Source organism: Drosophila takahashii, chromosome 2L, assembly GCF_030179915.1.
Source record: "Drosophila takahashii strain IR98-3 E-12201 chromosome 2L, DtakHiC1v2, whole genome shotgun sequence".
In the NCBI taxonomy this organism is placed as follows: domain Eukaryota; kingdom Metazoa; phylum Arthropoda; class Insecta; order Diptera; family Drosophilidae; genus Drosophila; species Drosophila takahashii.
The window spans coordinates 24,289,961-24,315,895 of NC_091678.1; the positions used below are offsets into that span (position 1 = coordinate 24,289,961).

A 25,935-nucleotide genomic window follows, 5' to 3' on the forward strand; every position below is an offset into this window, starting at 1 on the left:
TTATAATTGAAATTAAAAAAAATCTCTTAATTTAAATAGGTTGACAGTTCTTATGCTTAGAAACCCTTGTGTATGAAAATTGAACCAAGTGATTTCCAAAAATTAGTTTTTCATCAGTACTTTATACAACCAAAAAAAAAAATCGATATGAAACGTAGATCGATTTTACATTACTTAAGATCAATTTTAATTTGACGAAAAGGGTATTTAATGTAAAAACGATATGGGTTTTGCATGACCTGAAATTTACATGGCCATATCATGCTAAATAGAAAATGGAATATATTTATCAAAAAATATTTAGAAGTTGGTTAAAAAATAAAAATATAATCATTAAACCTTTTTATAGATCACAGTCAATTTCTATGACATAAAGCCTATTTGTCTATTAAATGCTATTATCATCAGGAGGTGGTTTTAGCTCTAAAATAAATTTATTTGGAAATCACTGGTGTATATTTTAAGAGGTGCCAACTTGCTTTCGGAACACAATGGAAGTACCTACACATATTTGGGCTGTAGCTCTGCTACTCATCCCTTCTGAAATGTTCCGTTACGACGGGTTGGGTCTGAGTGAAAAGCGAGTCCTGATGCGCCGCCCTCGCTGGGGAAACTCACTCAAAGACTGCCCTGTGGTGCGAGCGAGAGAGCGGTTGTGTTGGGATTGTGATTGGCCGTTCCGGCGAAGAAAACTCAAAACTCGAAACTCACTCAAAACTTGCATGGCGACGACGTCGACAGCTTTGCGATCGAGAGACCCCTGCGACGAGCGCTTTTCGACAAAGTCGATTCAGTTGACACGCAGCTTTATGTGACATTCGTGGCGAGAGCGGACCACAATCCAATAAACCACGAAGAGCACTCTATCCGGAGCTTTTCACCCGTCGGCCCAACAACCTAAAAACAATTCACATCGTTCAAATTCATTTGGCACCAATTAATTTGCGAAACGGAACTGCTCACTTAACGCAATTTAATGTCCATCCATCGCTTACTCGTTTGTGTCGCGAGCCTCTTTTTGAATAAAACGCAATAGGCTTTATAAATCAGCAATCAACAATTGGCATTTCAACAATTCCCCAATCGATGTGTGTTAATTTTGAACGTGAATAATTAATCCTGTCTGTAAAGTACATACTTACAACTGCCATGGAAGTGAAACTCTTTCAGTTGGCCGCTTGACATTTCCACTGTGCCAGGATACGAATTTCCAGGCATCGAGAGCCGCAGGAGCAGCGAAAGGAGCAGCCACAACACTTGGAATATGTTGTATAATGTACCGTGCTATCAAAACTTCTCAACGCTGGATTACTACAAAGTGAGTGGAGCGATTGAAATCATAAAAAATCTAGTACAACTGGCTGGTTTTACGAGGCTTGGGTATCATAAAAGTCATGATTTGCCCCATTACTTACGTACCTTTTTAACATCTATAGAATTATATCATTTAGATTTAATATTATTAACGCAATGTCGTATATCTCTTCACATTTAGTATACAGCCCTCATAAGATCGCATATAAAGTTTGGAACTCAAGCGAACCGGAAGACTAAATTTTATAGCTTGTGAAAAAATTCTAAATATGTCAAATATGGCATGAAACTTATTTCACGGAATGTGATGGCATAGGAATAGGAATTAAAACATTTATTAAAAGATCAAGTTGAAATATATGAAATACAACTTATTAGAAAATATTATTATTGTAGGTATGAAGAAAATAAAATACTATATGGCTCTGGCCACTCATATTTCGTTGCTTGATAATTTCGTTGGCCACCCACATATTGCATAACCCGCACTTTGTTTCCTAATTAAAATCCGAAACCAAGCCAAGACGAAATCCTAGCCAACACTTTGGTCTCTCGAATCCTGACTCCGAGTGCTTCCAATCATATTTTCCGCATCAAGTCTTCATAATTACGATTCTTTAATGCGTCCTTCTGGCTCCGAGTGGGTAAAATGGTAGCAGTGATCGTGAGAGATAAGTTCGCTGTACAGTGAACTGTAAGAAATCAAAGATGCTACTGCGCATTTGCCCAGTGCTGATCCTTTAAACGCAGGACACAATGCAGACAGTAGTCAAAAGGGAATTTTCAGCTTAAGTGCGCACAAAAGGGCCCAGCCAGATATCCTGTCGATCGAATGGGAATCATTTGACCAGAAATAAAACCGCAAAAAGGATCAGCTCGAGAAGGCACTAGGTCAAGGGCTGCGTCTCAAAGGGACTGAGAGATTTGTAGATCGGAATTTTAGCCGAATCCCCCGTTTTGATTGACAGTTGTACTCCGGTTCCCCTTCCTTTCCTTTCCATTTAATTCCCGCGTTGCCCAGACAGCTCCCTCACAAACAACTCATCCTGCGTAACTTGAGCAAACTTTTCGGGCAAAGCAATTTGCGATGTTTGTTGTCTGGTTGCCAAGGCAAACACTGAACAACTTTTCCTGCCATCCAAAATGGCTGCCATCGATGGGCGATGGGCGGAAAATCGGAAGGAGGTAGAAAGGCAGAAAGCAGAAAGCCAAAAACGCTAACACAAAAAGCGTCAACTGCCGCCATTTTTTCGGCTATCTATTTGACAGCATCGGAGACAACACGAGAATCTCATAAATGTGAATGCAAAAAAGGACGAGCCATTAGCAAATAATTTCAGCGAAAAACATTTTATTCGGCATTGTTGTTGCGCAGGGAACGAGATGGCTAGATGGGAAAGTGAGAGAGAGAGCGAGGGAGAGGGCAGACAAATGCCGTGAGGATAATTTCATTGAAATTTGAGTAGTCAGAAAGGAGCAGCAAAATGTACAAAAGGACGACGCCGTGCAGATGCCTTGCGCTTTTCGTTTCGCCATTAAAACAACAAACAATGCAGGCAGGAGCGGGACAGGACCAACAGGGGTTTCGTTTGAGGGCAGGGGGTCCTTTAGCCCCTCAGCCCCCGCCCCCTATCCCATCGAAACCAACTTGTTTGCGCTGCCCGCAGGACTTTTGGCTCTGCGGGTTTTCGACGAAAACGAAAAATTTCAATTCGCTCCTCGTTATGCGGCCTGGCTGCTCCATTTCAGCCACGCCCTGGGAATGTCCCAAAGAATTAAAATTAAATGCAAGGGGGTAGCCCATGTTATTTCCGTGAAGCTCATCTCATTATTCCTCCGGTCCAAATGCCTGGCGACATTTTTACAACATAATCTGTGAATCGCAGCATTCCATCTCCATCTCCCCGCTGTTAATCCGCTTTGTCCTCCGGCTTAAATGGCAAATGTTTGTCTGGGGCGTGGCACAGGAAGTGCATCTATCTCTGTCTGGAATGGATATACTCGGATGTACCTACCTGTTCCCGTCTGACATTGAGATTGAGGCATTTATCTGGTCCTCTGCCGATCCAGAAAATGAACTTGTTTGTTTGTTTACGCGAAAGTTTCGCCAGCGCTGAGTTGAGCGCGAATTCAGTAGCCATGGTCGAGACAAAGTCAATAAACAAACTGCAGATCGATTCGAAATCTTTTTCCTGGGGACTGGCACGAGTTTGCAATCCGATGATTATGTTCGCGATCACTTTGATTTGCTGGCAAATTATTTTTAGGGATTTATCCTTATACTGATCTTTACTTTACATATTTTCGGAGTAAATAAATCTGCCTTTTTATTTTTGATCATTCTTCATCCTCTATTTATAAGATCTTTGAGTCTAACGGAATTCGTTTAAAAAAACATAAAATAAACGTATTTCTTACACAAAAAAAAACACGCCGGGATCAAATCGATATCGGAGATTCTCTGACCTCGAAAAAGAGAACAATAAGCAATATAGCGACTTAGATTACGTGAGTGGGAGCGAAAATAACTAATTCTCTCAATTCGCAATAGAGCGGGATAGGGCAGAAAGTTACATGAGTAGGAGGGAGAAAGACATTCGAAATTTGAACTGGCCAGTCTAGAACATGTGGTTAATAATTCGAACATTTGAAGTCAAAATTGATGCCACATAACATTACATCGATCATCGTTTCATATCAAGTTTTTTTGGGTGTACCGATGGTCGCTGAAACAGTTTTCCATTCTAAAAATTGTCCAAAAGATTATTATTTCCATAGAAATATGACACGAAAATGACTTTATTACATTCATTTTAATAACCTTATTTCATTCCATTTTGAAAGCAAATTATTATGAGACTTTCTAATTAAAATATATCACGTTTAGAATATATCACGTTAAAAAAGCTTATCGCTCGCTTTTCGCCTGACATAATTCTGTTGATATCGGCCCTGAGTCCTGGATGTGACGTCATATCCGAAGGCTAAACCACAGAATTTATGGCATAAATTTGCATGCATCATGCTTGAATTACATCGCTGGAAAAGGTCGAGGATGGTAGGGAGGGAGGGGAAGGTTTATCCCTAAGGCCCTCCTCGGACCTGCTTTGTTCCAGTTTTGCTAGGGGCTCGCATAATCCGCTCAACTGGCGACGCTGCTTAGTCCCTTTTATCCTGTTTTATGTCGCCTGTCAGCAGATGAAGATGTGGAACGGAAAATTAGAGCAACCTGCCTGATGGATGGATGTCCTTTCTTTCCGCTGGATTCCGATCCCTAATGCTCTCTAATGATTGCAAATATTTGTACCTTGTTGTGGCCATTTTGAGAGGGATTTGCTTTGTCTGCTAGTGACTCATTGTTGTCTCCTGGTCTAAATTTGAATGGTGGCAGATCCCGAAATAACCCAGTCAAATACAAAACGTCTGTACGCAATCAATTGTCACTTTCGACAGCATATTTTGAGCTACCATAGTTCTATAGATAGCGATGGTTGAACTAAATTTAGTACGCAACTCTATCCTGGGCACCTTTTGGTGAATAATTTTGAATGGATCGCAAAAGTAGCAAATGCAGATGTTATTTGCGCTAAAAATGGTTGGTGAATAAAAAAATATATGAATAGCCCTTAAGAGACAAGAAATGGGTATACAAATCTCTAATCAATTAAATGGTCTAGCTAAAATTTTGATTTAGATTTAGACTTTATAAATAAAATGCATGATATATTTATGATTTCTTAAAAATCCTAGCATACTTTTGAGAATGCGTTATAGAAGACTCATTTGTGGCTAAATGAAAAAGTGTTCCTCCATACACCATATAGATGGAGCAATACACCTCAGAAGCGACACGGACACACATCTGTCACATCAAAAGCCCCCGAGCATCTTACAACGCTCCGGTAATTGGTGGGGTTCCGGCTTCGGGTCTGAGTTTTTTCCCGGTGCTTCGCTTACAGGAATTCTTGTTAAAATTGGGAAAAAATAGATGCGAATGGGAGCCAAACAAATGAGCGAAAGTGCGACGAAATTAACTTGTCATAATTATTTGACAGTTGGGGTAAGTGTGATGCTGCCTCTTCTGGCTGCTCTGGCGGCACATTAACCGAAAAATTGATGTAAAACATTTTGCTGTAGGGGAATGGAAATGGAATCGGGAAAGGGAAAGCGGTTCGCTATCCAATTCGGTTCACTTTGATTCTCCTTTACAGTGTCACTGCCAGCGGGTTGCGGGGTCAAGTGGTCGCAGCCTGTGAAAACAAAACTTGCGGCTCATTTCCGGTTCAATCAAGTGGCAGACACAGACAGCTTGGAGCATGATAAGACTCCTGCTTCCCCAGTTCACTTAGGTGTGGCTGTTGTCAGTCAAAGGCGCAGACAGGCAGCTGCCCTCCTTGTAACCCCTTACCCATCCCCTTGCAACCCATTCCATCCCACCCGAAAACCCCTACCAATTAAGCGGTTTTTTTCGAGACAAATTTGTGCGACCTTTGACTTGGCTGAGTGGAACGGGGATAGCATTACTCGTTAGCAGTCGTGACAGTTTTTCTTAGATTTTTTCATAATTTTTACCACGAATTTTTTCAGGTCCCTAGCAATTTTCCAGGCTGTCTCACAGCAAAAAAAATATCAGATTTCCTCGTTGCACATTTTTCCATCCATTCTTCGGGGCTTGGGAAAGTGCAGCAGCAGTAGCAGCCTCCGGAGTCCGGACAATTGGCAGCCAAAATGCCAACAAACAAATCATTCACATTTCGTCCATTGATTGGCGAGGCGGTAAAGCGAAATTCGATATTAGGGATCGTCTGAGGGGCGGAGAAGGAGATGAAAGTGCTGGGCGGGGATGGGAGCGGTGTGCGATGAGTCCAGGGGCTTAGATCCCGGCACCGACATCCTCCGATTTCGATAAGACTGCCGAGCCGATACCAATTCCGATTCCGATTCGATCCCAGAGCACACCTGTTCCCGGTCTCGAAAGTTGTCCCATCAACAGTTGGTCGCCTTTCAGCTTTTCCCTCTTCCACACGAACTGGAAACATTATACGTACTTCCCTCTTTTGCGTTCCGGCCTTGCCGTTCATTTTTTGCCGTAATTAAGTTTAACGGAAATAATCAACTATTTGCCATTCTTAAATTCGTTTTATTGTTACATTTTCCCTAGCTATTTTTTCACAATTGCTGAGCGGCAGCAGCGCAAAAGTTAAATGTGGCCAAGGTCTGAGCAATGAAACCGATCCGCCCGGCAACTTTAGGGCTGCCACATATGGTGTAAGTGTAACCGATAGTCCAGCAGGGTATTCGGTTGCCGTTGCCATTTGCCATATACCATTTACGATCTACCAGTTGCAGTTGCCCAAGTCCAAGTGTTGCACAGTTGGCACAGTTTGTGGTTCGCCATCCGCCGCAGAGTGGAATCTCTTTCTTAAGGGAGTGGATTTATCGACGGGCATTTTGATATGAAACTAATTATATTAGTTAACAAGAATATGCATTATTGGAATACCTATAGTATGGGTATTGTTAGGGGTAAGAATAATTAAGTTTAAAATGCATAAATAATATTGAGGCATGTTGTTCTAAGCTCTGTCCGTATCCCTTAAAAAATAAACAATTTATTTTGCGCTTAATTTTGACCAAAAGATATATTAAATTTAAAAAACGGTTGAGTCCGTAAGACATTTGTAATTTTCACTGCTGTAAAGAAGGGTTGAAGCGAAGACAAACTGAAGGGCGCAACTCAAAGGGTTAACAAGCAACTTCTTTTGGAGATAAACTCAAAGGGTTAGCAGACAAAACTTCCTCAAGGGTTGTTTTCCACCGGCAATCAAAGTTTTTAATTAACAAACAAAGAAACCGATTTTCCGTAAAAATTGTGTAAATAATTTGCAATGGTTTTTTTAGCCCAAAGAAGAGTTTTCGTTAAACCCGATCCGTGACATCTTGAGAATAGGTCAACATTGTTGTTTAATTAGAAGACAATAGCTGTCAATAGCTTACCCCTGACTCTGATTCTGATTCTGATTCTGGGCAGGATCCCCTCGAACCGTGAGCCGTGAAGGAAGTTGGGCCGAAGTCAAAGGTTGTTGGCTAATTGCAAGGCGGAGTTTTTGCAAAGGGGACCACCGATGGCCAGCTGTGAAAAAATCTTATCCACACTCAATCTTAATGACTACTTAAACAGGGACAAAGCCAACCCCCAACCCCACTCAACCCCCGATTGCAACCCCCTGATTCCCATTTCCATTTCCCGGAGCGGGATTGGAATCGACTCAAGTGCGGCACTTGAGGCAGCTGTTTGGCACTCGGGATGACTTTAATTTAAGCCCTGGGGTGCCATATATATGGAAACCTCAACATTAATAATTGTGCGTATGCGTGAGTTGTTTTTTTCCCAACTGCGTTGACACGCCCCCAACCGCCCGAAAACGGGTCTACAATTTCACATCACTTTCGCAACTGTTTGCGGGGCAAAGGGAGTGGGTGGGGTGGTGGCAAAAGGGGGTGGAGAGAACCCGGCGAACTGAGACCGAGTTAGAAAGTCCGGCCAGAGGAGCGTAACATGGATAGGGTATAAGTATAGGATTACCAGCGTCCCATGGCATTCGCATCCACCTCCACGTCGGTCGTCGCCTTCCTCCGGAGTCTGGATATGGACGGATATGGCAACGGCATCACCATCACCATCACCATCACCATCAGCCACCGAAGCAGCATCCCTGGGGGTCTCCAATGATTTGTTGTTGCTGGCCGACAAGTTTACAAATTCAATTTGTCAGCGATGCCTCAATGTTGTTGTCCCGGGATGGGGAGTGGTTGGAAACGCAATTTCATAGGCCTGGCAACGGTTAACCCAAAGAACAACGGAACTAAATTGGCGGAACACGTGGAGGTAGCAGACTTCAGGATACCCCGTAAGCGAATTTCGGAAACCAGCGTTTAATTATAACCAATATTTAGAAAAAATATTTGTTGTTCAGATGGCGAAATTTAAACAAAGAACACCAAACCAAACCTAAAGCCCTTCAGAATTTGTATAACATGTTAGTTAAACTTCAAATATCGGATTATTTTGGTTGGCAACCGGTTAAGAAACGGAACCTTTATTTTCACACAGAATTGTGTTTATTGTTGAATTCAGGAGAAAATATTGGTATACTTAGTTACTAATAAAGCGTTCTGTACTTTATATTTAATTTTTAATACAAAAATGGTATTTAATTTTGCTCCACTTACATGAACGTTTTTAAAAACTTGTTAGTAGTGCATTAATTCAAAGCATAATCTTTTCACGCTAAAATATAAAATAAACTAAAAAAACTTGATTGCTCGGTTATGTCATAAAGCCACCCCTAGTCGAGCACACCCTTAACACCCAAAAAGTGCGCCCTGTAAAAGCATATGTTCCCATTGCATACTTGAGGGCGCATTTGATTAGAGCCCACCGAGGCGTGAGTATTTAATTTTGTTGTTCGGTCGTGGCGCGTTTTGACACGCGCTAGTCGAGAGCACGTAATTAAATTAATTAGAGAGTCGTTCCCACAGGTAAACCCCCACCTCCTCCTCCTCCTCCTCCGATTCGCTCCGGTCCAATCCAATCCATTCTGTCGGAGTTTTGATGCTCATTCGCAGTGACAGGCGACACACTTCGCTCGGTGGGTGGCCCAGTCGCCAGCAGGTTGGCCTGGGTGGTGGTATGCCTGGATGGTGGATGTGGCTGTGGGTGGGTGGCTGGTTGCCTGGTTGCCTAGAGAACACACACATAGTAGCTGCTCGGCTTTGGGCTTTCGGCTTTACCTTTTAATGAAATTCCTGACCAATGTTTGTTTTGCCTAGGTCACCATGGCGATTCCGCCCCACCGCCGCTGAATATATATGCACCATACATATCACTCGCCGATCGGCACGTGCCTGGAACTCAAACACAGGTTCCGCATAATTTTTCCCAAGAATGAAAGCATAAACGAAGCGTTTCTCGCCGACCCCGGGTGGCCATCATAATCGGCTCAATCATAATGAACTGGAAGCGTCATTATGGTGCAAGTGCAATTTCTGACTCGGTTTATTTTTGTTTTGTTTGTTCTTTATTTTATCGGGGGGACCAAGACCAAAACCAAAACCCAGCCAAACGCCCACATGGATCACTGTCCAAGTCTTTGTTTCCCGACTTTTATTCGATCACATATGCATAAGTGCTCCCTCCGGCCTTGTTGATGCTCAAAATCCAAGTTTATGTCCATATTTTTTATGGAACCCGCACGGTAGTTGCCTATGCGCACTTTAATGAGCTTCGGACAATAAAATTGCGGCGTCAAAAGAATATATATTTGGTTAATGCGCCTGCAGCTCGGCTAAATAGAAAACACAATTTTTGTGTGATTTACGATCGAATCAACTCGATTGATATGGGATCCCTGGAACAGCTGATCGTCTGGGGTTACCCTATAAATATTTGTACAAGTGGGAAATGTGTTTTCCATAGGAAATGCAATACCTTGAAAGTTGTTGTTGATTTTCCCATTTATTTTGCAAGTTTCTGGGGAAGTAAATAAGTGGAAACCGGACCAAGGAAAGTTCAGTTTGGTTTTGTCTATGAAGCACTTTGTGTGATACCAAACCGTTTCATTCAAGATTTTCAAAAATCGCTCCCCTTCGAGGCCCAGCAACAAAGCGAAAAAACCCCAAGCCAGAAATCTGCATAATAAACTCTTCTAGACATTGTTTCGTGCCAACATGCAGTACAAATATTGTTGCACTTTCCAGCTCCTCGCCCTGTGCTACTCGTCGTATTGTTCTCTATTTTACGAATGCGGTCAGATCTCCATGGCTCAGCAACATTTTTGCTGAGGGGAAGAATGCCTCAGGCTATTGGCATGTGCTGACAAATGTGAAACTTCCCTAATCAGCATGGTATATGGTTGAGAAAAACTGACCCAATTCGTGGGCTTGCCAATCGGGTGACGCATTCCTCGACGACTTTTGAACCGGAGAACTGGAGCTTTAAAAGAGGGAAGGAGGAGAAGTCTATCCAACTATCCAACGGAATGACAACAAACAAGCAATTCAATGTCCCGGAGTCCGTGGCCAAAACCAAATCCTTATCTAGATGTCCAGCCAGATCAAGTTGTAAGAATGCGAACATGGCAACAAATGTGCTCGACTCAGGTGTTAAAAATTTTGCATTAAAATGGCGCCCAGGCAACAGGCCGTGATCCCGACTAGCCCCCACTTCCTTCGGGCTGTGTAAAATTAATACAACACTCGGGGAGGTCCGTTCCGATCAAAACTGAACGTAAATCTTAAACACTTTCGGCCTGCCTTCCCATTCTCCGATTCTCCATTGTGCAGGAGGCTTTTGCAGTCGCACGATCAGCACGTTCGGTTCCGCAGGGTTTGGGGGAGGGGATCTGGATCTGAATCTGAATCTGGATCTGCAGGGAGACCAGGATGGTGGATGGTGGACGATCGGCAACCGGTCCACGACAAATGTGCCAGTCTCAGCAACAAGCCAGTCCGCAGAAAAATGCAGCGAATTGTGCGCAGATTTGTTTACAGAAGAGCCTCCGAGTGACCAGGGATTGGGTGGGGGATCTGGGGATCTGTGGATCGAGGGGCACGTTGATCATCGTAGATATAATTGACGACATGTTGTCTCACGATCGTGCTAAAGCGATTAAAGCTAATTTAATGCCCAACTCAGCGAATCATTTCCTTAAAAATACCCCAGAGGTCGTTGGGTCCTCCACCCTCAGCTTTAGGGTATTGCTCAACTTTCAGTTTGAAAAGCCTTGCCGAAATGCCAAAATCAAATTACTAGCTTCACTCTTGTTTTTACTTGCTCCTTGGCTTGCTGTGGGCTCGAATAAGTTTATTGGCAGAATTCCATTGCATATGAGTCGCATATTTACTTAACTGCACTTGCTTCTGATTACTTGTAATTCCATCTGGGCTTTTACGTCAGTCTTTGTTTAGGCTTTGTGCAAAAAATTAAGCGTAAAATCAATATAAATTGTTTACTGCAAGAATCAATTGTTTGGACTCGGTGGAGACAGCTTTCCTCCATAAATAAATATCAAATCTTTTCTTGTTTTAAAGCTTTCATTTATTTGCAGTAAATAAATTTTAAGTCATGGTCTTAGAACTTTGTTTTAGTTTTCATTTATTTTCACTGGCTTTGGTTATTAAATTTCATGCATTGCCTATGATTTAATAAATGATTCGAAATACTAGTGGCGAATACAGTAATTGATTGTGGGTGGTTTTCAGAAAACAAGTTGACACCCTTTGACCCACAAAAAGAAAAGTATGAATAGACAATAAAGTGTAAGATTATACTTTTAATAACGTATATTGCATCTAAATCAACATGTTTAGGATAAACGAAAAGACGTTTTATTTAATCTTAAACTTGAATTTTTGATTCATATTCCAAAGTTAATTCCAGGAAAACTAATGCAAAGCTAGGACTTACCTTTTAATAATGTTAATAAAGCGAATATTTTCAGGAATTGAAACCCTTCATATTTCAGAGTCAACGGAGATCTAGTAGACTTAACCTTGTATCTAATTTTCTAAAGCGATTGAAAGATAGGTAATGGAAAATTGACAGTTATTGGTTAAAAACATTTTTTTGGTGGATGGAGCCGGACAGCATCTTCAATCCGTTCCATTCTGGTTATGCACTTCTCATCCTTAATTCAAGCTCATTAGTGGCTCTCCACCATCGTGCTCATGGCACCCAATTACCATCGAAAGTGATTCATGTCTGCACACAGAGGGCCCTGTGATTTTGATTAGATGCCAATTTGTTTATGGCACTCGCTGGTCCGTCCAGAGATCAGATATCCCATATCCCATAGCGTATCGGTTAGACTATGCCCAGCACACTTCGGCTCGTCTTACATAAGCGTTTCGATTTTTGGAGCTCCTTCTCTAATAAGTTACGGATCCACATTGAACACGAAAAGCCGCCGAACCCAATAAGTTTTAGGCGTCTTGAATTACCCGAAATTTTCGTTTTGGTTTTTACGATTGCCATAAAATCGCTGGCGGTTTCTATAGAACAGTCTGCGGAGGAACTTCATCTGATTAGTTTATTAATTTGTGTAATGTGCTCGAATGGTGGCCGAGTTGGTTGGATTAATTTATTCATTTATGCACATGGGAAACTCACTTTTCAAATGGCGTTTGCCCAGCGGCAAAATCTCATTCACAATGGGCATTGTTCGCCCGCATCCAAGAGATACTTAAAAAAAACTTTTGGCTATGTAGCGCTGGGGAAAAGTGGTTTCCGACCCACCCCTGGGCCATACTACATGTATTATGGGCCCTCTGATTTGGGGAATGGGAATGGGCGGAGTCTAGGAGCGGTTTGCGGCCCAAGGTGGGAGCGAGAGGGCTGCTCCGAGTGCGCACTGCTCTCACGAACTCGTTTTGAGCACCGAGGCATACGAATCCAAGGCAGGGATTTTCACTCAATCCGCTGCTCTGCCGTCGCTCTGCCGACGTCTCTGCCTTGAGCCACCACAGTCGGGTGGTTCGGTGGTTCAGTCGATTCGAGCCACTCAAAGCGAGCGCAACGGGAACGGTCGATCCGCCCGAAGCAGCAGTTCAGCGAAATATTAGATACTCCTCGTTAGTTCTGAATCGTCAACCGAATTGCCAGATTCGATTTCAAAACATCATTGAAAAATACCTTAAAACATAGGCTACCTGAATATCGGTACTCCTGCCGCGTGTGTGTTCCTAGTGAAAGTTTTCCTCGCCACCCCGCAGAATGGTCACCCTAATGCCCTACAACTACGCTGCCCCGCGATGCGGTTTAATTGACAAAATGATCGAGCCAAAGGTAATCAAATAGTCGTAGTGCTCACGGAAGGCATTTTCGCTCCTCGCGAAGCTTTAAAAGTGATGTGGTTGAAAGTGCCGTCGGTTATTGTTATTGCTAGTGTTATGATTATGGTTATAGATGTCGGCGGTAGCTTCCTTGGTGGTTACTTTGTGGGGCTTCCCCCAGTTGAGAGATGGGAGATGAGAGCTGAGAGTATAGTCCAAAAAGTGAAACTCAACTGCATGATAACTTGTCTTTATTTATTGGGCCGGGACGCTAGACTCTAATATATGTACGAGCAACAGTTTAGGATGGTTTAAGGTGATCTATTAGGCGGCGTGATATCATAGCACACTTCGCATATAAATCTGGTCCAGCTTGACAACTTAGTCGTGTTAAGATGTCGTTTGTTTTCATAAATTTAAAAAAGTAAACCTATTTAACATCTGTTTCGGATATCTAAAAAGTTGGTTGACTTAAGTACTCTTCGTCGGAATATAATTATGGAATTTCCCTCATTCACAGAGGATTACTATTTTTATAGACCCACCCTGGGAACAAAAGCGATTTAAAGACCCCAAAGATTGTTCATTGTTAAAAAATCGTTAATGGGGATAAAGATTATGGGCACCTGACCACAATTTTATTACATCGCATTAATCGGCTTAACTTTGGTTGAGGTGGGTAATGAAGCAAACAAGTCAGGTCCTAAAAAACACCCAATAGATGTAAATTGTTGCCAACTTTTGATGACTTGGGAGCTGCATTCCTCTCGATGCGGATGCGGATACGGATGGTATGCACTTCTCCAGCCAATTAATGACACCTTTCATTCACTGGAATTTCGATGCAAAGTATGGCCCAGATCGGCCAAAGTTCGTCTCCAGATTCCCGATTTAATGGAACAGCATACCGAAGTTAAGGCCCAACGACAGGGCTTTTTTATGGGTCCCCCAACTAAGGCCAAGACAAAGTGCGATCGAAAGAAACAGAAACGTGACGAACGTCGAGCGGAGAGTGGCTGGATGGTTAAGGCGAAATATTAATAGAGCATAAATTACAGCTCTAGCAGGTCTGGGTGCCGGCTTTATGGGAATTTAAAGAGCCTGGCCCACAAAAGCCAGAGCCTGGCTTCAGCCCATCGGCCAGCGGCATTAATCACATTTTAATTAAGTTTAAGCCGTAATCGTAAAAATTAACACGCCATAATTCAACTGCGACAATACGCGCTGCATGTAATTTATGACAAAGAGAACTCACATATACTTGGACATGGGATATGTGGAGTGAAGCGGGGAGCAGTGGGCGAGGAGTCGAAATATTGATTATGGCCACTGCGATTGACACTTGGCGATTGTTGATTATACTACCGCGATTGTGGCCCAAACGTAATTAACGTGCCAAAGTGTTAAGGTGCATGGGATAGGTCCAGTCCCAATCCCCCAACCCAGTACCAAACCCAAACGAAGAGAAACAAATTTTCCTCTTGTTTATTTTGATGTTTATCGCGGGGTTCGGGGGGTGCGAGGGGTTCTAGGGGGTCTTCGGGGTCTTAGGGCCGGGTTAATAAAAAATTTGTCGCCGTCTTCTTGTCTTGTCTTTTGTTTGCCTGCTTTTTGTGGCCGTGAGTGTGTGTGTGTGCGAGTTTGAGTGTGTTTTAATCTTCTTCTAAAGCAGCAGAAGAGACAAAGAGATTACGATCGCAGGAATTTCGTTAAAGATGCCCACAAACAGGTCTTTATACCTCCAGCCCCCATCCACCATCCTCCCTCCTTCCCGACTGTTCGTCTGTGTTAATGTTTACGTTGTCAGCTTGTGCCATAAATTAGTTTAGTAAAAGGTTGCATTTGGATTGGATCTTTTCTCCCCCTTTTTCGGCCCCTCACTATCTCATTTTTGCATACAACTGAGACCCGACTGCGAATTCGGTTGCTCGTGCAGCACGCAATCCTGAAAAACTCGCGACTCCATGAGCATCGCGTCGAAACGCTACCGTTCGTTCGTTCGGCAATCTGTCCGCTTGTCCGTTGCGCATGCGCGTGTTCCTTTGGCCCGTCGACAAATTTGGGCTTTCCGCCCCGCCCCGCCCCACCCCTTCTGTATCTCAATCTGCATCTGTATCCGTATCCTGCCCCCTTTGGGATCGGAACGGATGATGGACAGTGCGTGCGTGTGGTCATCTCGCCGGACGGCCAAAGCTGTCAACCGAAGCCGCTCAACTTTCTGTCCCTGCCCAGCTTTTTAGCTGTTTTTTTTCGGGGGGATGAGGTGCGCACAAATTCCAGCACCTGGGCTGTCCGCCTTCGATTTATCTGGCTTCCGTTCGATTTGCATAAATGTCTTGCCTCGGACTTCCTTAAGCTGGTTTTTTTTGGTATATGTCAAACTAATATTTCTATTTAGGGGTTGAAAAGCGAAGTTACTTAGGTATTTTTTGTGTATTACACAGAGAAAATTATACGACGTTTAGGTCCCGTTTTCTTGTAAATACGTTTTAAAAATAAAAATGTTTTTAAAATTCAAAGTAAAATAAAATTGGTATGCAGCGTTTTACTTTTAAAAATGTTTCACCCCTTATTTTGCACCTAAAACTTTCAAATATTTTCTCTGATCCATCTTAAAAAGTATATTAAAGCAACTTCAAATAATCCTCATGCTTATAACAATTTGTATAATTTAAATCTTCGATTTTTTAACAAGATTGTTTTTGATTCTAAATTTTTTAGTTATACCTGCTTGTAGCTTAATAAAATACAATTGAGTTGGTATATTCATACTTACTTCAATAATATATTTCTTATAATCTTCAACTTGAATTCGCCCATCGACTTTACCTTTGTTCGTGACATTTTTCCCATAAGCCCTTCCTTCTAGCCTTGTCACATCCTTATCGAAATCCGTCGCCACCTGCTGCTTGGTCGTATACCAGCGATCTCCCCCCACTTCCCCTTCCCATTAAATGGCGCCGAACATCCGAAACATTTCGGCCAACGGCAGTCCAGCAAAACTTTTTCCCACGCACAAGCTCGAGCTGCGAAATTCGCTTGGCGCAGCAGCAAATGGCGATTGCGAATTATGTAAAATTGGCTGTTTTCTTTCGCCACTCGCACTGGATAACTGAATAACCCAAATAGAGTTTCGGGCGGTGGAAATGAAAATGCCGAGCTCAGCAGGGCGATTCCAGACGCTGAGGTGTGAGTGAGGGGAGTTGTTTATAAACAAATTATTTCGAGGGACAGCGAAAATCCCCCCACAGTCTTTACATAATACATGCTAATCACACAAAATAAATATATTTATTTCAAATCGGCATAAATTAATTCAATGTGTTTTTCTTGGCATATTTTCAGGTTAAACGTCCCAAAACAGAGCACACGGATACACATGAACGCAACCGGTAGGTCTAAATTTAGTAATAACCTAATTAAATCAAATCAGCAAAATATCCTTCAGACAATTACATATTTGGAACTTTATTAATGGTAACAAAATCTTATTAAAAATATGATAGGCATTTTCATATGCAGTTTTAGTCACCTTCTTGAGCATGCTTCCATGGGTCTTTCAGAGATTTCCATCTGTAAGCGTAGACAATTTGTAACAAAAAGAACAGGACATTCCTCACACTTGACAAGAGGCGCACCATCTTCAATTGGTTTCAATTGAAAAGGGGCTAGGGTCGTTGGTGGATGGGAAGTACCATACATACGTACATATTTTGCATGTGGCCCGCACAACCTGCCACATGCCCCGGCAGAAATTCAAAGAATTCCGTCCACGCTTCAGCTGTGACACAGAAGAGATCCCAAAGACCAAAATCCGAAATCCGAAAAACAAAAAGAGAAAAGACGAACCGAACCGAACCGAAAAGTGTCAGAGCACTTAACACTTGCCAAGAGGCTGGAAAAGAGCGGAGAGATTCGAGGCGGTCCAGGCCCAACTACTTAAAAGGGGCTTAAAGGCGGCAACAGTTGCGGCTTAGTCTTAAAGGCCTCTGCTCTCCTCCCCTCTCCCTTCCCCTGTTTAATAATAATTTCCATTATAATTTGCGTAAATCTCCCATTGGCTACCACGTCATTTTGCGGAGAGCAGATCCCCAAAGGAAAAGTTTCGGTTGGCTTTCCCCTCTCGTCGGCGCACGCGTCGTTCTGCGCTGGGAAAATGGTTTTCCCCCTTTTTACCAGCTGCTCCCCCTTCTTCATTTTCCTCCTGTTGTGGCTGCCAGCAAGATAAATGTCCCCCTTCTTCAGCCAACAACAACAAAAAAATCTCAAGGTGTCAGATTCTTTTGGAAATTGGGCACTTAATTTACCTTCCTATTAAAATTATGAAAAATTGTTAAATATTTGTCGGGGAGTGCGGAAGATGGAGAAGATAAGGAGCAAGGAAACAAAAAATTAGGGGAGAGTAAGGGTGTTTGAAAACAAAATTTAAAAATAATTTTGCTCATTACAATATAATCTTAGGAACCAAATAAAATAGAGAAACTTTGCCTTATCTAAGAAATCTGAAGGCACTTTTAGAATGTTCTTTAAATGTTAAGTTTATTTGTATACTCAGCTGCCTGCTGATTATATAGCGGTTTATTTTGGGGAGCAAGAAAACTCCACTTAATTGCATTGAAAAGGATTGAATTACTTCCCCATTTGTCTCCCCTTTTTCCCTCGAAATAATCTATGTTCCCGAAAACATTTCATTGTTTTGATTTTCTAGTGGCGGTGATTTATTGGATTTTCCATTGGGGCTCAGTTTTATTTGATTTTTAGTGAGCCCTTTAAGATTTTCCAATTTGTCCACTTTATTTCGTACTACTTGAAAAGTAATAACCAAAAGAAACATCAAAACACAAATCGTAAAATATAAAAAAATATTTGTCGCCGCTCTCAGGGAGTTCAACATTTGCTGAACACATGGCCGGGGAAAAGGGGGTGGGGGAGGTCACCGAAGGAGGCTGCAACGGGACTTGTCCGGGACAGTCCGCACATGCCACTAAAATGCGAACCCAACGAGACCCTCAAGTGCCCCGAAACGATTTCAAAAGATTTCAAACGATTTCCTTCTCCCATCTCGGCGATTCTCAATCCCAGTAAACAATCCGAAAAAACAGCGACAGGAAGAGGGGAACGGCGAGATCGTAGAAAAATATTTATAACACTTGACAAGATTTGTAAGACCTCTTCGACTGGGAAGCACTTGACTCGGACTTCGGGACAAAGGGAACAAGGAACGACAACGTGCCGTTAATTTAATGGCTGTTTAAAGATTATTGGAAATTATTTTATGGGCTTCCCTAACGAGCCAAAGGTTCTGTGTTTCTGTTCTCTCCCACACAATGAGAATTCCCCATACACACATATTTTCTGGGCCTTACGCATTACTCCGAATTCTGAATCCATTTCGTTTTTCTTTTGTCTTTAAAAATAAAAACCCTGGATATAATTGAGATAAAAGAAATAAAGTTTTTTTAATAATTTAAGGATTCATATAGTTCTTTTTGTTTTATCGGATGCCATTAAAATATTTAAAATATAATAATTTATATTTATTATACCGTTTTATACGTTTTACATTAATTTCTTCAGTCTTTGGTTATTTATAAATGTAATTAAGATATATAAATTCAAAAATAAACACTTTGATCAGCCGCAAACTTAACAGGTTTTTAAATGCTTTGTAATATAAATTCAAGGAACGGGTTTTAATTCAAGCACTTTAATAACCGTCAAAGGATATATTGGATTCATGATAATTCGAATTTAATTATTTAAAATAATTTCTCTTGCAGTTCTTTTTCAAAGCTTCACCATACTTGAATTTTTTGGAAGAATTTGGAAATTGAAAAACGGTTTTAACTATTTGTAATAATATTTTTTTAAACTTAAAAAATGTTTTTTTCATAAATTGTTCCTCCAGTTAACTAATTTGAATTTCCCACACTTTACACTTACACCACCCCGTTAATTACCACCCTCACTCATGCCTCCCCTCATCTTATCTCCTTGCAGCCTCTGCAATCTGTCACAGCAGCAGCAACAGCAACCCCAGCAGCAACAGTCGCACCAGCAGCAGCAGCAGCAACAGCAACAGCAGCAATCCCATCCCAGCACCGTGTTGGCCAGCAATGGACCCAGTAGCGCCGGTGCCGGCATGGGTGTCGGTGTGGGCGGCGGGGGCGGTGGCGGTGGAGGGGGCGTGGTCGGGCAGTGCAGTCCGCTGGGACTGCCGCCGCAGAGCCAACCGCTGCAGCCGACAATCGGATCGCTGGCCTCGCTGAGCGGCCACTACTCGAACGGGAATGCCAATCCGAACGTGAACTCGAGCAGCTGCAGCCTGGCAGCAGCCTCCGGCTTCTCGCAATCCGCTGGCAGCAGCTTCTCCACATATCAACAGGCGGGCGGAGGAGTTTCCGGCGAAGATGGGGGAGGAGCAACTGTGATGTCGCACTGGACGCACGACGGCACTGGTGGCTCGAGTGCGGCGGTCAAGTCGGAGTCCCGCAGTCCCGTGGGCCAAGTGCATGCCTCGCTGGACAACGGTGCGGTGGCCAGTTCCAATCTGTACGGCTGCACATCCGCCGCCAATCCCCTGGACGGCGGAGCAGCCTCGGCGGTCAACTCCTCGGCGGTGGCAGCAGCTGCAGCGGCCGTGTACGACGGGAAGCACGACTACTACTACTACAACAGCATGCAGCAGTATACGCCGCCGCCGTTCTACTCTGGCTACGGAACTCCCTATGCCGCTGCAACGGCGGCACGACAGGCCAAGATGGAGCCCGGAGCAGCGGCTGCAGCGGCGGCGTACCTGACGCCCAGCTATGCCGGCGGTGGCAACAACAACTCGCAGCTGTACAGCAGTCCGTATGCCGGCTACAACAACTTCGGGCAGCAGGACTACGGCGGCTACTACAACGAGCAGTACGGGAACTACTACAGTCCGGCCAATTACTCGCCCTATGCGGTGAGCTCGCCCAGCTCGAGTGCCAGCCACGGGCACGGCTTCCATGTGGCGGCCTCCTCGAATCTCTCCGAGAGTCCCACGGACACCCACTCGACGACGCCGGTGCACCAGACCACCCACTCGCCGCACTCCCCGCTGCCGATCTCGCCGAGCGCCGGGTCAGGAATCGGACCACTCGGCAATGTGGCGGCTGCGGCGGCGGCGGCTGCTCTCAACTCCAGCGGAGGCAGCAGTGTGGGCACCTCGGGTTCGGGGGGCGTGGCGGCCAGCAAGACCACGCCCACGGGCAAGACGGGAAGGGCGCGTGGACGGCGCCATCAGCAGCCCAGCCCAACCAGAAGCACTGCCTCCGACACTGGGAACAGTGAGGCTGTGAAGCCACCAGAGCGGGTGTTCGTCTGGGACCTGGACGAGACCCTCATCATCTTCCACACCCTGCTGTCGGGCAGCTATGCCAACCGATACACCAAAGACCACAGCTCCCTGATGACCATCGCCTTCCGCATGGAGGAGATGGTCTTCAACATGGCCGACACGCACTTCTTCTTCAACGAGATCGAGGAGTGCGACCAGGTCCACATCGACGACGTCAGCTCGGACGACAATGGCCAGGACCTGAGCGCCTACAACTTCGCCACGGACGGCTTCCACACGAACACCCCGCCCGGCGCCCCGCCCAATCTCTGCCTGCCCACCGGCGTGAGGGGCGGGGTCGACTGGATGCGCAAGCTGGCCTTCCGCTACCGGAAGATCAAGGACATCTACAACAGCTACCGGGGAAAGTGAGTATTAGTTGAGATTATAGTATAGGAACTCTTAAAGGGAGTAGCAGAATTACAGATCTTCATTGCTTACATTGTATTAACATCACCATGGACGACTAGAATTTTCTAAATTTCGGTTTTGGGACCTATCTTATTTATAGTGACCAATAATAACGCAACCAATAATAAAACGCAAAGAAATATAAATACATCGTTCAAATATGGTTTAATGACAGTGATGAATAGAATTTCAGTACAATTGAACTATATTCTGTAAAAAATCAAATATCTTTAATCCTTTGTCTTGATCCGTAAGTGATTTTTTTAAGAGCATATTGCTAGGGACATAATCATTCGCTTTTCAGAAAACTCTAATAAGATAATAATTAATTCTAGATTTTTTAAAACAGTTTAGGTAAAATGTCGCTTAAAAACATACAAATTTTGTAAGATGCATCATTATTGTGAAGCAATATCCACGTAGACGAAGATCATGTAGAATATTTTAGATAAGAAGATAGTATAACAGAAAAGTTCTTTATACTCTTTTAAAGAAAATATAATATTTCCCAACTATACTGACCAATGATTTCCCATATTCCAGTGTTGGCACCCTGTTGGGACCCGGAAAACGCGAGGCCTGGCTGCAGATCCGCTCGGAAATCGAGGTGGCCACCGACAACTGGGCCACGCTGGCGCTCAAGTGCCTGAGCATGATCTCCCAGCGAGAGAACTGCGTCAATGTGCTGGTCACCTCCACGCAACTGGCCCCGGCGCTGGCCAAGGTCCTGCTCTTCGGACTGGGCGGAATCTTCAACATCGAGAACATTTACAGTGCGCACAAAATCGGTGAGTGAGCAGAGAAGATGGTTGATCGATATGGTGAATAACCAGTTTTTCCCCCCCATTTTTTCCCTCCATCCATCCAGGCCATGAAACCTGCTATGAGCGGATCGTGACTCGCTTCGGGCGCAAGAGCACCTACGTGGTGATTGGAGATGGGAACGAGGAGGAGACCGCCGCCAAGGCCATGAACTTCCCCTTCTGGCGCATCTCCGCCCACAGCGACATTCGCGCCCTCTACACTGCCCTCGACATGGGCTTCTTATGAAAGGCCAAACTGTAATGGATCAACTCCTATTTTGGACAGGCTCGAAGCAGTTTTGAGTACAAACAGCAAGGAAATGTTTAATTAATTTATTTAATATGTATGTGCGTGCGTGCGTGTGTGTGTGTGAGACAAGCAACAAATGGAACAACTGTAAACCAGCGCAAAATAATTTAATTATTTTGTTTAAACAACTTATACTTTAACGCCAAGACTTTTTGTATTATATAGTTTTAAAACACCTAATCAACGATCGTAACAATTCTCGCACGAAGTTGTTTCAAGTGTATAATTCATAATATTAACGATATACGTATTTAGCACCTTAGAGTAGCAAACAATAACAGACCGATGCGCATCCTGGCCGAAGGAAGAGCGGAGCAAACACAACAAAAATTAGTTTAAAGTTCTTAGTTTAAAGGCAGAAGCATAACTATAATGATTATAAATAATTCGACAAAGCCGTAGTATTCAAATTTTAAATAACTATTATATAGCTGCATATATTAAACTATATTTAAAATATAAAACCAAGTAATAAAAGAGCAAATCCAACAAAAACGCACCCTATTAAAGCATAAAATGGAGTATTTAATTAATTTGGTTGCCTACTTAAGAGGTAGCTTATGTTATGCAATTTAAAGTAAATAAGTTGAGCTAATCCAGGTTTACCGAAAAGAGTTGACACTTTTGTGGAGTGGTCATCTCGCTTCCGGTTCCGCAGTTAAAGTCGCGTCCAAATGCCTCGAAGTTGGACAGTGCTCCCAGCACCCGGTGGGCATTCGGAGTTTGCAGTTGAGACTTGAGTTGCTGGTTCCGGAACTCCAAGTTGGCATCATGGCACAACAACTGGCTGAAACTGAGAAAGAACAGCCGCCGGGAGGTGACGTTAAGTTGTGGCAGTGCCTCCGAGTTCCGGACAGATAAGGCCATCCCCCCCAGGAACCTTCTGTAGGCGTGGTAGGAAACCTGGATGCCCAGATTGTCGGCTATGTTCTCCGCCTGCTGATCGCTCTCCGGCCAATATTGTCCATTGAGCCGCAGCCTTCCGTATTGCTTCTTGAAGCACTCCTCTCGCCTGGCAATCTCAACCAATGATTTGTCATCCCACTTGGAGGCATCTTCCAGGCTGTGTGCCAATTGTTGGGCCAGTAAGGTGCCGAGGCTGCCATAAAGAACAGCTTTCGGATAGAATTGGGACCAAAAGAAGTTCGGCTGGAGTAGGGCAACCGGCAGCAAGACTCTTTTTCCCACAGGATCATAGGTTACAGATGTCGGTGCCTTCACTCTCTGATAGGTAAGTATGGTCCTCAGATTGTGTAGAAAATCCTTTGGCTTCAGCTGCAGTCCCTCATACCGCTGGGTGAAGTTAACATCGGCGTATCCATTAATCAGCAGACTGGTGTTATTCAGCTGATCCAGTATTTTTTCTCTTGTCTCTGGGATAAACCATTCGGCTGAAGAGTTTTGCAGCATGCCGCGAAAGCTCTGATTTATCTGCTGCCAGAGGTTTTCGATTTCACTAAGGGTAGCTGCATCTTCATAATGCTTGAAGGCCATGTTTTCGAGGAGCTCGGGAAATACCTCGCTGACCCGGCTGGCACACTGCTCAACAACGGATCCCGACCAATCGAAGTAGAAGTGCTTTAGGAGCTCATTGAAAATGTAGTTGGCCATGACATGAGGTGGTCTATCCAGATATTCATCTAATTCATCTAAGAGAATCCCGTAGTCTCCCGTGGTCTTAAAGGTATCAAAGTAATCCGTGTCAAGACCGGAAATAGTTTGCTCCAATTCTGTGATTTCCTTCGCCGTTGTCTTGGCCAACTTCGACTCTACGCCCAAGTGACGCTCCAGAAGATCAGCTGTGGTATCAGCCATTGCTTGTAATATGGTCTCCGGAAAAGTTTTCTTTGGCTGACCCACGAAGAAGTGGTTTTTAGGAAACAGGAAAGGGTTAAGGATTTCAATGCCGTACTTTCGCTTGATCCGGGCCACGGTCTCCTGCCAATCGAACTCCTCGGCTTGCCACTCCTGACCCGGAACACTCAAGACAGGCATACCTCCGAATTCCGCCACAATTTCCAGCAGCACGCGGCGGTAGAGATCCTCTGGTGTTTCTCGGAACATCAGGCAACTGGCATAGAACTCTTTGAGCCGAAGAACGGCCACCTCGTCCGCTTTCTCATCCGCCGGCTGCTCCATTAAACGCCTCTGTTTGTGGCGATATGCCTTGGCCCACAGCTGCTCCACATTGGTCTCCCGGGGAGGGACACCGAGGGCAGGATTGATCTGGGCCCAATTTCCGCAACTGTATTCATAGAAGTTATCGCAGGCGTCAAAGTTCGGCCGCATATAGCTGCGCATCTCGGCGGACTTGGCCAGTCGCAACAATTGCTGGACGTAGGAGCTGTTGTTGCTCTGGGAGATCAGATCACCGTGAACACACCTCACCATCAGTAACAGTAGCAGCACAGGCAACGCGGTATCACAGTTGTCCATGATGAGCACTTCGAAGGCGACTGAACTAGAAGCTCAACGAGACGCAGTTTGGTTCCGTCTCTCTGAGGCTGAGATTAAACTACGCCAAAATAAAACTGACCTTACCTGATAAGCTTAAGGTTAAATTCAAGTTGCTAAACATCTCTATTTAACCCAAATGGTTGTTTAAACTTACCGAAAAGTTATTGATATCAGTAGTAAGCTACGTGCTACGTTTTTTGACCAATGCCTACCAGTAAATTAAATTCAAATTTGAAATTAAAACATTGCGTTGGTGAAAAATGATTACTGATTAATATTTTCAACACAAAAAACGTCTGAAAGAATGTCAAAACCTAGTACCGGTTTGGAATTATAAACACACAAGTCGGAGGGAAAAATAAAGTTAAAATTTTTACAGTTTTTTGTACAGTTAGTTACAACAAAAAAATAGCACAACGCTATATAGACAGGGCTAGTGATGTATAGGAAAAGCCCGATATGATAAGAAAGAAGCTGTATTTTCAGTTTTTGGGGGGTTAACCCAGTTTCTGAGGGGTTTTGAGTATAGGTAATAGACAAATCTAATTTTAGACCATTTTACCTTTATTTTGATGCCTTCGTTTATATTCCTTACAAGTTTACCGCTATCTATAGTCAAAGTTAAAAGTATGCACTGCATAATTTAAGTTGAGAGCCACTGAATGTCTCTTTGGTCCCATTCCCGCAAAGTGCAAATGGTTTAAATTCACACATTAAATTAGCTGTAGAACAAATTTTTTAAATTGGACTATTTATTAAAAAGATATGAGCAAATAATAGAATTCAAGCAGTCGCTACATACATATCTCCATCTCTCTTGCACTCCCTTTATCTGAGTAACGGGTATCTAATTGTCGAGATTCTCGACTATAGCGTTCTCCTTTGCTTATAATGCACCATCACCAATCCTAGCTTAAAACATTTTACTTAAGAGGTAGCTAACACCCTCTAATGTTGTGTAATGCCAATTGCTAATTATAAGTATTTCAGGATTACCCCACATTACTCAGTCCACCATCTCAATAAACTTATTTAAGCGACAATCCTTATACCCTTTCAAAGGGTATTATGATTTCAGTCAGAAGTATGCAACGCAGTGAAGGAGACGTTTCCGACCCCATAAAGTATATATATTCTTCATCAGCATCACTAGACAAGTCGATCTAGCTTTGTCCGTTTGTCCGTCCGTCTGTCCGTCCGTCCGTCTGTCCGTCTGTCCGTCCGTCCGTCCGTCTGTCTGTCTGTCCGTCCGTCTGTCTGTCCGTCCGTCCGTCTGTCTGTCTGTCCGTCCGTCCGTCTGTCCGTCTGTCCGTCCGTTTCTATGCAAACTAGTCTCTCAGTTTTGAAGCTATCGTGACGAAACCTTTCCAAAATTCTTCTTTCTATTTCAGGTAGTATATAAATCGGAACCAACCGGATCGGACAACTATATCCTATAGGTC

At 43.7% G+C, this 25,935-nt stretch overlaps 2 protein-coding genes across 3 annotated transcripts; one reads left to right on the forward strand and one right to left on the reverse strand.

Moving 5' to 3' along the window:
- Positions 1-806: 806 nt before the first annotated feature.
- eya (eya transcriptional coactivator and phosphatase 2) lies at positions 807-22,531 on the forward strand. Of its 2 annotated transcripts, none has more exons than XM_070219464.1 (5): positions 807-1,318; positions 16,492-16,538; positions 19,147-20,880; positions 21,467-21,711; positions 21,792-22,531. In XM_070219464.1, the coding sequence occupies exons 1-5, from the start codon at positions 1,265-1,267 to the stop codon at positions 21,971-21,973; spliced, it is 2,262 nt and encodes a 753-aa protein (XP_070075565.1). In that variant the 5' UTR covers positions 807-1,264; the 3' UTR covers positions 21,974-22,531. The 2 variants fall into 2 exon arrangements, with proteins under 2 accessions (XP_070075565.1, XP_017011788.2); XM_017156299.3 differs by lacking the exon at positions 807-1,318 and adding an exon at positions 12,876-13,159.
- A 96-nt stretch (positions 22,532-22,627) lies between these two features.
- Positions 22,628-24,472, reverse strand: LOC108067287 (endothelin-converting enzyme homolog). Its single transcript, XM_017156248.2, has one exon. It carries the CDS (start codon positions 24,470-24,472, stop codon positions 22,628-22,630), a length of 1,845 nt encoding a protein of 614 aa, XP_017011737.2.
- Between the last annotated feature and the right edge of the window lie 1,463 nt (positions 24,473-25,935).

Bases quoted from the DNA above. Each gene is read 5' to 3' on its own strand.
- eya (XM_017156299.3), top strand. From the start codon at position 13,088: ATGGTCACCCTAATGCCCTACAACTACGCTGCCCCGCGATGCGGTTTA. The intron at 13,160-16,491 runs GTAATCAAATAG...GCATATTTTCAG, and splicing joins ACAAAATGATCGAGCCAAAG to GTTAAACGTCCCAAAACAGA. The intron at 16,539-19,146 runs GTAGGTCTAAAT...ATCTCCTTGCAG, and splicing joins GATACACATGAACGCAACCG to CCTCTGCAATCTGTCACAGC.
- LOC108067287 (XM_017156248.2), bottom strand. From the start codon at position 24,472: ATGGACAACTGTGATACCGCGTTGCCTGTGCTGCTACTGTTACTGATG.